General features: G+C 41.6%; 1 protein-coding gene across 2 annotated transcripts; it reads right to left on the reverse strand.

Moving 5' to 3' along the window:
* Positions 1-295: 295 nt before the first annotated feature.
* myb (v-myb avian myeloblastosis viral oncogene homolog) lies at positions 296-9,557 on the reverse strand. Of its 2 annotated transcripts, none has more exons than XM_054618332.1 (15): positions 9,452-9,557; positions 7,220-7,337; positions 6,911-6,982; positions 6,709-6,801; positions 5,736-5,956; positions 4,890-5,106; positions 4,703-4,771; positions 4,471-4,575; positions 3,778-4,047; positions 3,039-3,157; positions 2,827-2,941; positions 2,625-2,720; positions 1,942-2,040; positions 1,729-1,812; positions 296-1,621 (listed from the first exon to the last, which is right to left on the reverse strand). In XM_054618332.1, exons 1-15 carry the CDS (start codon positions 9,472-9,474, stop codon positions 1,511-1,513), a joined length of 1,812 nt encoding a protein of 603 aa, XP_054474307.1. In that variant the 5' UTR covers positions 9,475-9,557; the 3' UTR covers positions 296-1,510. The 2 variants fall into 2 exon arrangements, with proteins under 2 accessions (XP_054474307.1, XP_054474306.1); XM_054618331.1 differs by having other exon boundaries at positions 296-1,624.
* Between the last annotated feature and the right edge of the window lie 2,882 nt (positions 9,558-12,439).

Genomic DNA, 12,439 nt, shown 5'->3' on the forward strand with positions numbered 1-12,439 from the left:
AACACCAGAGAGCAAATTGTTGATTCACTTTAAACAACTACTCTAGACAACGGAGTGCCTTCACAGTCCTGTTTACAACAACTGCAGGCTATTTGTTCTAAATTATTGACTGGTAAAAGCATATTTACACTACTAATGTATTGAAATGTTTATTGTCTTTGAGGAACCGCTTTTGAATTGCTATCACTGTTACCTCTTATTGTGTTATTTTCTTTCAAATAATTTCCCCAAAATGACACGGAATGCAAGGCTGTAATAAAAACAACACACTTTATTTACTAGGCAGTATAGAAAAGTATAAAAACATGAAAACTTGGCATGTATAAATGCTTTTATAAAAATCATTTTTGCTCAAAGCTAGTATCAAAACAAGGCATATAAAAAGATTGTCTGCGAAGTGTTTGACATGGGCTACTGCAGTCTTAGTAAGAAAACAAGCGTTATACAAAAATACAAAAACGATTCAAAGAAATGGTTAAAAACAAAAACCATACAAAAGTTTCGATCGGGATTTGTCTGTAGCAGTGTTCAGTGTTTAGTACTCTCGCGTTTTATGGAGAATATAAGATTCAAGTGCAGCTTGGTCTTACTCTTACTGGGTAAAGCTCATGGTTTCAAACATATAAGCTCATTAAAGATTGTCTTTTTTTTTATGTATAAATATATATACTTAAAGTGTTAACAAATATAACTTTTGTTCATTGAATGTTTCCCCATACAGGATACTGTGAAGGCCAAAAATAAATCAAAAGTTGAAATGAAAACTCAATTTATATGAAATAAAGGTGCCAATGTGGTAGTCAGGTAATACTAATAAGGCTGGCCCCTTCTGTCGTGTAAAACATGATCATTCATTGTTAAATAATGATGTAAGAACAGACGCAGCTGTTCTTGCTCAGTAGTTAAGTGTTAACATGAGGTGGCACAGACCAAACACTTGAAATAAACAGTAGACACATTGTAGCCTGTTTAAAAAAAGTAAAAATAATAAAGAAACGTTTCATGACTGAAATAAAGAGGTCAGTTTTAAATTCATTAAAATGCCTTTGGATTTATGATAATGCTAACAGGGCTTAAATACTTAACTTACAACACTGATCCATTGGCCAATTAAAAAAAACATTAGCATTATGAAAACAAAAGAAATAAATTAATCAACTTGTTCTTTATATTAATATCAAAAATTCGGAATTAACAATACAGCCCAATGCAAATTATATATCCACCGTTTCCCATTTATAATACAACATTGATAATAACATAATGACGAGACCAAACGTAATTGGATGTACAATAGAACCCATAGCAAATTCTATGCAGAAGTATTAAAAAAAAAAAAAAAAAAAAACTTGTTTAGTCTTTGGTTGGTTGAAATCCAACAAGTGTAAGTGTGAAAACACTAATGGCATAGAGCCTCTCCCAACTGTTGTACCACAACAAATATGTAATCCGCAGCGCTGCGTCCAGCGCAGGGATTGTTGATCTTTCCAGTTCAACGTGTGTCTCTTGTCTACATGACCAGTGTCCTTGTAGGATAAGTGTTGATGTACTTGTGGCTCTGCTCCGAGGCCAAGACGTGCTCCTCTGTTTTCCCACAGGTCACCTGCTCCCAGGAACTGAGCTGCTGTTGGCGAGAGGAAGAGGATGATGAGTTTTGATGGTTACAGAACAATCACTACATACTTTAAAAACTTCACTTAATGAAAACCTAGAGGGTAATACACACACCTGTATCGGGCTGCCCATTCCTCTGCGAGGGAGGTGGTAGTTTTTGTGCCCATCTTCACTCAATATTGAGCTAGTAAGCAGGTCCTGTATGAAAAATGTAAAAAAAACAACACATCTTAACAACAGAACTTCAAAATTAAGGTTTGAAGATATCTGTGAGGAATCAAGAATAGCGTCATATTATGTTAACTGTTAGGTCAAAAGTGAACTTACAGGTACTTCCTGTGCGGGGCCGTTTGGGGAGAAGAGTTGCGTGTGAAGGTCTTGTCCTTCCCACTGCATACACGGGCTCCTCTCACATGGGGACTCCACCTAGGAACCAGAACGCATCATGGTTAGTATCAAGAGTCGTGCAAATTTAGGGAACAAACAGTAGCCTCAAACTTTATTGATAATCTCCCTTGACAACAGTGAGCTCCAATTATTCAAGTTGACCAAGCGGGAGTTGTCCACATTTGCTACCTCAACTGCAAACTGAAATTACATCCCATGGAGACAAAAATACACATATCCAGGCCAGGTTTTACTCATTTGTATGCACGATATAATTAGTTACCTCAATTCAAATAAAACGTTACCACTTTGTGATTAAGTCCTGCGCAAAAATGTAATAATTATTGGTATTTATTTTGGTAACGCACAAGGCCAAGTCATTCATCGCAACCGCCACCTGCTTAAGGCACAGCTTGGTTATAGATAGCTCTTTACTTAAGCTTTGCTGTTATTTGGGGATGAGTTATCAAGGGATTATTGTTAGTAAAAGGCCCTTCATGCTTCATTGGGAAGGCTTGTGCACACAATGATAAATCATGGCTTCAATTTATTCATTCTTACTATCCATGGCTACCTCCTGCCTCTGTCTATATGTGTTGTTGCTTATGTTCAGTATAAATTACCTCTTGTTTTATCTTCTTCAGAGGAGGCTGCTCAATTGCACACTCCATCGGCTCCTGTTTGATGGATTTGACCATCTGCTGATCCAAAGGGGAGTCCTGGAATAGGCACAAATCACCAGTGAGACATGAGGACACTAAAGCAAGCCCAACAGAAGGTAAGAAGACAGGTTCTAGACTTCTCTTTTTAAAGTCTTTTTCTCACCAGTAGTTTGACAGGTCCATACTTGGCCTCCTGCATGGCCAGGGATGACCTGAAAGGTGTGGGTGTACAAGGAGAAGACTCCATGATCGAACGACGAATGTTTGGAGTCCTGAACCTGAGAGCGATAAAGAGAGACAATTATTCGTTAAGCGTCTTTTACTACAATTCTGTTTAGTTGCATAATTAGATACATTTGAGATAGAGCCACTTACATTTCATCCTCTTTCTGGTGAATGATAGTGTGGTTGATCAGAGGCTTTAAGTCCACAGGCGAGCTCATTGGTAAACTGTCGTTGTCTGAGTGTTCTGGGCTCATTGACTGGTTGAGAAACTGTGAAACAAAAGGAAGAAAACCAATCAACCAAAGTAGCATGCTAGGTTTATTTTAAAGCAGTAACAATCTAGCAGATCACAGAGAAAACTTGGTCTGAACAACAGAAATGGGGTGAAAAAGATGGCCGGTGCTTCAAAAGAGAGGTTGAAATGATTGAAATAAAAAAAAAAATGAAGATGGGAAAAAAAAAAAGCGGAGACGCTAATTCTGAATGATTGGTTGCTGAGGTTGTTGAGGATGCAGGTTGGTGATTGGATGGATTCTGATCACACTAGCAGCTACTTTAACTACCTGTGAGGGTGAAAAGGGAAGGTTTCTGACTGCTGAAGGTTTGGGAGTTGAGCAGATGAAACCAGCCCGTGCTCCGTGAGCAGTTCTTGGGCCCTGATTGGGAAAGACCCTGTCTGTTCTGAGAACACTCCTCTCCAAGAGCTCACTGGTAGCGGCCTCATCCACTGAGGAGAGGCTCTAGAAGGGTGTGAAAATATGGGTCAAAGCCCACTACTTGGTAAAGTCTATGTTGCAACTTGCTAAGCAACTTTTTTTTTTTTTTTTTCATCTCGACACGATCATGTCTGAACTTGTAGCCCAAGGACGAACTAAATGCAGATACTTACTGAATCAATGACACATTCCATGAACTCCGGCATGGCATTTGAGAACGTCGGCCTGCCGTGGTGGCTGTGGCTGTGGCTGTGGCTGTTGGCGTGAATGTTGCTGCCGGTATTGCTGTGGGCGCGTGCTGCAGAGGCGCTCTCCTCAGGTAGGCAGCTCTGGTCCAGAGGAAGGGCGGGGGCGGCTGCCTGGTGATGAGGCGATAACATTACACCCTCGGAGCTGTTGGTCAAAGACCTCTGGCTGGCCCAGCTCGGATAGGACAAATTCATCTGTGGGAGAAAAGGATATATTTAATAAGAATAATCAAAGTATAATCATCTGAAAATGTGAGCACAGTAGTGTAAAAAAAAACAATGTCAAAAAACATGTCAGACATGTACGAGTTAGAAAGCCTGAGATTAAGGGAAGAGGTGTTAAAAATTGAACAAATAAGAAAAAGAGAAGAAGAAAGGGAACTTTTATGTAAAGAAGTGTTGGGTAGAAAGTTGCACAAGGGGTCATGCACGCGCACTAGAAGGGAGATTAGGTCCTATTTCATCACAGCCCCCCCAGATGTTTCCTCCGCACACGAGCACACACATCCAACCACCTTCCTTAAAGCCAGGGTCAAATACACATGCACATAAATTGTGCTGTCACACTTTAATAGCTAACCCCCACCCGGGGCTAATGCAGATTCACACGCAACTCACTGGTAGTGATGGCTGGCCTCTCAGCTCATCTTCTGTTGACATGAGCAGCAGTTCGATCTCTTTCACCCTCTGCTCCTTCTCAGGGTCCTCCTCACTATAGTGTCTCTGAGAGAGAAAAAAAAAAGAGAGCAGGAGGCAGAGTTCAGTGACAGTTCATCTTCTCGTCTCACAATCCCTCCTGTTGCCTCACTATAGTGATCGATTTGTACTGGGTTAAACTCGCCGTTTTTACCTGTATAGCAGCGGTTCCATGATGGGGCATGTTAAGGATGTTCAAATGCCATGCCATGGGGAACGGCACCTGTTAAGCCAATCAGAAACATAGAATAAATTAATCACCTGCAGCTACATAATCTGAATTATTTCGTTTTCCTGCCGGCATCCTAAATGTCCGTGTTCGTTTGGAAAAGCCCACTCACTCTGTGTGTGTCGGAGATGTAGGCGTAGTTGATTGGCGACAAGGGAGGCAGCTGCGCGTGACTGGGCGAGTGGTGAGAGAAACTCATGATGTGATTGTTGGTCTTGTAGCCATGGCCGATGGAGTTGCCGTTCTTTGCGGCGCTCTGTAGATAGCCCTCCTGCTCCACCTTTCTCCTCATGGTGGAGTTCCAGTGGTTCTTGATGGCGTTGTCGGTCCTGGATGTCATGGATAGCACGTATTAGCTTGCAGGTAGGTGATTACAAAACACACATCTGCACGCCCACGAGCATACATAACCCGAGACATCCTGGACCTCTAGTGGTACTTTGATAGCATTATCAATACAGGAGCACACAGAGGCTGCCACAGATAAACACACACACACACACACACACACACACACACACACACACACACACACACACACACACACAAAACTGATAAGGTTATAGGAACGGAGCAATTACAATCATCATCAACTACAGTGTCTTTTTTCACTCATTCTCTTCGTCTTAGTCTTTTGATTCTAGGCCTTTCTCTAGAAGAACACCCTGTCCTGTCTTTGTCTTTAATCCTTTTTCCTCCCAATCATTCTGTATTTGTCTCTTTCAAAACGACAGAAATACTTTCTATATTCACGCCTTTATCTTCTTTTATGTTACGTGTGCTCACTTCATCCCTATTCTCTTCTGTTTCTTCTCTTTTCATTCTTCCTTCAGTGTCCTCCCCGCCATTTTCACTGTCTCAACCGCAACATTGCACAGTCAACCAACAAGGGTTCAGTGATTCATCTAGCTTCTCGTTTTCGATTGTTTTCTCTCTTCTACATATAATCTGCCTTTACCTGCCAGGGAGCAGCTTAGCGATCTCGGCCCAGCGGTTGCCCAGCTTCTCGTGTGCCTGGTAGATAATTCGGTCCTCCTCCTCGGTCCACGACGTCTTCTTCACCTCTGGGTTCAGGTGGTTGTGCCAGCGCTCGCGGCACTGCTTGCCGATACGCCCCTTCAGGTGCTTGGCGATCACCGACCAGCGCTTGGCTCCATACTTCTGGACCAGCTCAATCACCTGGGAGTGTTTGTTTGTGTGTGTGGGAGGTGGAGGGGGGAGGGGGAGGGAGAAAGAGGAAAGACAAGAGGTGAGGAGGAAGAGCGTTGAAAAGGATAGAGAAGTAAATGGTAGTGAAGGGGCATGAGAAAAGAGGAAGGAGCAATAACAGGGAGGAGAGGGAGAAGTAAAGGGGTACAGAAGAAGAAAAATAACACAGTAAAAAAAAAAGGTGTATGAGGAGAATAGATAGGAGAGAAAATGACAATAAAAAACTATTGTTAGTTAACCAGAAAAATCTCAGACACTTGAACATTGTGACAGTGAATGCTCCTCCTCCCTCCTTCCCTCTTTCTTTATCTTTCAACTTTAGAGGTGATTGAGAACACCTGCTGGTGAGCAGTGAGGGAGTTTCCAGTGGAACGTTAGCCACTCTGCTAATCATTACAGTGGCATCTGGTTGGAAATATAACTCCTATGGACTAGTTCAAAAAATACTTCACAGGCTTTTAAGAAACGGAGCATGTTAACTCGTTGGGTAACGGCAAAAACTGTGCAACAGCAGCCAAGAGGTTGGTACAGAATAGCTGTTTTTTCTTAAGCCCTGGATTATACATACTGCCTGTTTCCTGTGAGTGGTATCAAACTATGTTGCTCCAATATTAAGTCATTCTGCAACAGTATGTGAAGGTTCTAGTGTGCAACAATGAATGCGGTTTCACCATAAAAGTCCTGTGTGAATTTTAAATTGTTCTTAAAGACTGTTTTCTTACCCTCTGGTCCTCCTCTTTGGTCCAAGGCCCTTTGATGAGCTCTGGGTTGAGAACCTTCTGCCACCTGTGCTGACACTGCACATCTGTACGATTCTGGTAGGTCAGAGAGCAGGGGATAAGTAATCATCCTTCCTGATACTACGGGAGGTTATTTTTGCACGAGTTTGCATGCATTTGTGTGCGCACAGGGCTCCGTACTTACAGTGAGTAAGTTTGCAATCTGTTTCCAGTCTTCTGATCCATGAAGTTCAACGAGTTTCTTTAACTTCTCATCCTGAGAAAAAGAGACAACACTAATTGTGAGACACATGTCGCTGCTATGTACATCGCCCCCAGCAATTTAACTTGGTGAATGTGGTTAGACCAGACAACTATAAAAAGAAAGGTTCTCAGGCTCCCGGGATGTGTTCTCTCCTGAAGCAATTTCTATCCAACATGTGAGCTCAGCTGTGTTGTTTGCATTGCACAGTGGGTTTTGAATTGTTGTTGGTGTTTGTGTGTGTGTGTGTACCTCTTCTCGTGTCCAGCGGGTTTTGCCAAGGTGCCGTTTCCCTGCCTTGACCATTGATCCATCATAATCGTGGTCATACATCTCGGACTCCTCCTCATCCTCCTCACTACTGTAAACACTGCAGACACACAAAGAGAGAGACAGAAAGAGAAATTTAAAAAAGAGGCGGAGGCTTTGTGAAAAGTTATAGTGTAAGATAATAGAAAGGTAAATAATAGCACAATAAGAACCTGTCTATTTCCAAACTACTCCCTAATCATCTCTTTACAGAGCATATAAAGAACTCAGCCCACTCTCTAACTCATCAGGTGTCAACACAGACAGAACCAGTCATTCTTGAAGGTTTGGGTGCAGGCTTTTAGCCAAGACACCCACAAGGGGAGAGAGAACGAGAGAGAGAAGAACAGCCCGTGGGAGGGAGGAAGGGGGGGGAGATGGATGAACAGGTTCTAATGTTTTTGGTTTCCACAGATACTGGGATTGGCTATGCGATCATAATTTCGTGACCCTGGCTTGTTCAGACCTGCAGTGGCATTGTACAGCACAGTCACACACACACACACACACACACACACACACACACACACACACACACACACACACACACACACACACACACACACAGAATTGGTTAACCAATCAGAATGTAGAGCATGGACAACGTGGAAGCTAGGTAGGGTACTTTGGTGTCATACAGAGCAACAGGTGAACAGGAACCCCACTGAGGTGTGTGTGTGTGTGTGTGTGTGTGTGTGTGTGTGTGTGTGTGTGTGTGTGTGTGTGTGTGTGTGTGTGTGTGTGTGTGTTGTACAAGAGGATATTAACAGTGGATTATCTTCCTTTTTTTTTTTTTGTCCATATCACCCAATGCGTGACTACCTGATTAACAGCAATGACCAGTCATTTTATGTTTTACTTCATAAGGCAAACATATGAAACGGCCAATTTTTTCTATTTTAACAATGAAAACATCCTATTTTTTTCTTTAAATAAATAAATAAGCAAATATGACATCATAGAAAGAAATAACATGTCAGGGAACTTCATGTGCACAACCAAGCAAAAACACAAGACACCAGTGAACACACACCAGTGAGTGCCTCCACTCATATAGAGAGTGATGAATCATGTGAAAACTGCACCATGAAAACAGTGTAACGATAAGCACTGCTCTCATCTTAATCAAGATCGTCTTGGTTGTGAAGTCAACTCGCACTTTCTACTGTTTATCTGTGTTTAACCATGAGAATAAACCAATAACCCGCACTGAAACAGACTTGACACGCAAGCTCAGTGGAAGTAACCGCAGCTACTTCACGGGTGGAAATGGTTCCCGATCAATGCCCATCAACAAGAAGTGTATAAAGCTGCTATGAGTCCCCGAGACAAGTGCACATAGCGGACGCAGCGAAAGCGCAGTTTCCAAAATAACAGTGAGCGCCCCTCGCTTAATTAAGGGAGATGATGCATTTAGGGTCCGCGCAAGTTTCACAAAGGCAGAAGGCTGAAAATAAACATTTTATTATTGGCATCTATGCTGGTGTATTAGCGCCAATATAGATGCGATAATAAAGCTTGGTGTATGTGTGGGCTGATGGTCACCGGACCCAGAGGACAGTTCATAACAGGGTATCTCTGGGGGTCCCAATGTAACCCTTTAAGTATGATATGGAGGGTTAGGCAATAAAATACATATAATATTTTTAAAACTTAACACTTGTTGCAACACATTCATTGACTGTTTTTTTTTTTTTTTTTTCATACATAGTTATTTAGACGCCATGCTGCATTGTGTTTGATTTTTCTATTCATTATAAACTCCTATTAGAAACAATGTTGCGCACAGCGTTTGTGTGTGTGTGTGTGTGTGTGTGAGAGAGAGAGTGAGAGAGACCCCTTTCTCTCTCACTCTCTATCTCTCTCTCTCTTTCTCCACTGACAGCGGAGCGAGGAGCGCACATGCCAGATGACCACCACCTGTCATGAGCGCGCAACAGCCAAGCGCACACACACACACACACACACACACAAAACCCCCCAGCTTAAACCAAGAAAAGAAATAATGAATAATAAAACATATATACTCTGTCAATAAGATGCACCTTTAACATTCATTTCAGATCCTACAGAAAATGTCCATGCGTATAAAAAAACCCCCCCAGCATGTTTGTGAGTTAAACCACGCACAAGTTAAAGGTGATGCATGAAGAGGAATGGTGCGTTTGAGCTCACCTGTTTCTCGGCCGTCGCGTCATTGTTACTGTCTGTGGAGCGGCTCGCAGGTTGCGCAGAGCACGTACTTTCGCTATCCGAGCTGGACTTGTTCTCCCGGCGGAGAGGCAGGTTGACATTAATTTAAACTATAGCAAGCCTTTACTACAGCTCCTCCCCTTTCTTCGCATCCCGGTAAATTTGGCGCTCCTGAACGCGGCCGACTGCGCATGCCCAGTGTGTGTGTTACTTCACGGACCGTCCTACGTTTGGCCATCACTGTTTGAACAAACGCATTAAAAGTAAAAAAAAAAGTTTTTTATCTAAGAAAGCAATTTAAAGTACAGGAATATATATGTCCAGAAAACAAATAAATCTTTATCTTTTCTTGCTGGGGGGAGGGGGAAAAAGCACAGTTTAGTCAACTAAAAAGCGAGATTTAGAGCATTTTGTTTCATGATATAAATGCCATGATCAAAGTGTGGCTGGATAATACACCACACATGAAAATAGTGGGTTGGTTGAGCGCTGGTGGCTTAACACCGACCTCCATATCATACTTAAAGGGTTACATTGGGACCTCTTTATTGCATCGCTGCGTAGAAATTTACGAGGTGTTCTTGAATGCACCACAGCACTTCTCAGTGGACTTGTCAAAGGCGCGTTTCGCCTGGCCGTCCGCGCTAAATGCTTTTTGTCAACAATACTCTTGAGTTACTTCTCTTCTGGGGAAAAAGGAGAAGGAAACTAATATATCTGGACGACCTAAACAATTGCGGGTTTTTTTTTTTTTTTTTGCCATGCGTGGAAAGTGAAGTTTCAATGTTTTCTGTGCTTGTGCTTACTTGTTGCAAATACAGATGTTTCTCAGTGATTATACCAAAAAAAACATGTTAGATCTTGGTTTTGTCATCCGGAGATAAAAAATGAGCTTTTGTGTTCGGTCAGTCAGAGAAAGTTGAAATAATGCAGAGGAGTGGCACTTCAACTTTTTGCGCAGATTTATTGCACATAAAGAACAATGTCCTTTAAAGCACACAGGATATATATATATTAAGGTTATCTGAGTTGTTCCTCTTAAGTTTCCTAAACGGCAGCTTGCTCATTTTATCTTTGCATTTACTCAAAGTTATAAATTAGGAACAAGTTGAGCCTGTTTTTATGAGTAATATCATACTTCTTTATTAGTTCAATTTTATAAATGATTCTGTGTTAATGCTTGCCACTTTTTTTTTTTTTTTTTTTTTTTTTTTATGATTATCTTGTTTTGGTTGAGTTCTCCATCCTCCCTGGACTGTCCTCGCTCAGCCATTCATTGCAGGGTGGGGGGGGGGGTTTGATGCTCTATTTGTATAAATGTGTCTTCTCATTGTATTAGTTCCTCCATACGCGACCGTATTGTCCTGGTCACTTGTAATTACCATCACCCCAGACTAGCCTATTGTCCCAGGGCAGTCATCATAATAGTGGCCTGATAAAGGGCTACACACACTCATACACACATAGCCATGGACTGCACATTTTACTATTTGATGCTACAGGCTGGACAGTGCTCAGTGAAGTGAAGCACTACGGCTGTGGACAGGGAATATCAAGATTTACTTGAATGGACATGGATTAAATGAAGTATAGTCCACAGCATGGAGGATATTTCTTAGATTGTATTGTGTGTATTATTATTCATACAATGTATTGATGTATTGAACTGGGTTGGAAGCAACATGCCACACTAAAAACATACAACTACTAACTATAAGTGCCACTACATTTAACTGTAGACCTGTGATAAAATATATATTGCATATTTGCCTGTACTCACCTGTGTACACACACATTGTTCAGTAATTTTTGCCTTGAGTAGGTGCTATTTCAAATCTATTCAAATCATATTTTAATTATATTGCACTTATCGTACAAGATTGCAATACAACATACCCCACATGGAAAGAAAGGGGGGCCTGTAAAAGAGATAAAAAATAACTAACATCAGTAATAAACAGTCTCAGAGTCCAACCAAGTCATACTTCATATGAACAACTGTATAAATGGAATTCAGCCTCCACTTGTCTAATTTGTGCATATATCTGTAAGCATGTGTCTTTTGCTTTTTTTCTGCACAAGCCCCACATGCGTCTTTTCCCTCGAGGGTAATATTAAAAACTTCATCTTGTCATTTGAAACCAAATTGAAGGAAGGGAGCATATGCAAATTCACCTATAGTAGTTTTAGCAGGAAGCCTGAGACCCATTGACTCCATGCTGAGGACATTTGCATGGGCGCGATTGGACAGGTTAAGGGCAGGTATTGTGATGGTCGCCCCCTCTTGCAAAGCATTGTGTGCACAGGTTGGCTCATTTGAATGATTTTTAATGATGGCCCCTGGGCATGAGATACCACCCCAGGCTTTCAGATCCAGTGTTGGGAAGGCCAAACATAGGTATTGTGAATTGTCTGTGTGTCTATGTGCATGTAAAGGCCTGCATTGGGCGAAGGGCTGATCCCTAGTCAAATAGTGAATGTGATCCTGAATGGTTACGTGGTTAAATAAACCTACATGTTGACTAATTGATAATGGATGTATATAAACATGCAAAGGATTTCTACGTTTACACTGTTCTGCTGTACATTGAAATCCAGCAATCATTATTCAGGAACGTTTTTTAAATAATATTCTATTACACCTGCTTGCTTAATGAATGCATACTGTATGGAAATAGTCAATCAAATGTAACAGGTTTTTTGATTGCACAAATCTCTATTACACTAATCTAGTTTCGTAATCATTGCCTTATAATTTCACAATTTGCTACTTTAAGGACCTTACACGTGTTTCTTTATTGACTTTAGCTGTTTGGACCACCTGTCAAAGACTGCCAAAGGTGTAGGTTTTGCATTTTCCCCGAGGGTGAGTTCCTGTGAGAGACTCTTCCAATGATGCCTTGTGCCCTTGGCAAATTATGTAAAGCATTACCTCATACCCATTGCCAACTTTTGCGATGGACTTCACCC

Source organism: Anoplopoma fimbria, chromosome 18, assembly GCF_027596085.1.
Source record: "Anoplopoma fimbria isolate UVic2021 breed Golden Eagle Sablefish chromosome 18, Afim_UVic_2022, whole genome shotgun sequence".
In the NCBI taxonomy this organism is placed as follows: domain Eukaryota; kingdom Metazoa; phylum Chordata; class Actinopteri; order Perciformes; family Anoplopomatidae; genus Anoplopoma; species Anoplopoma fimbria.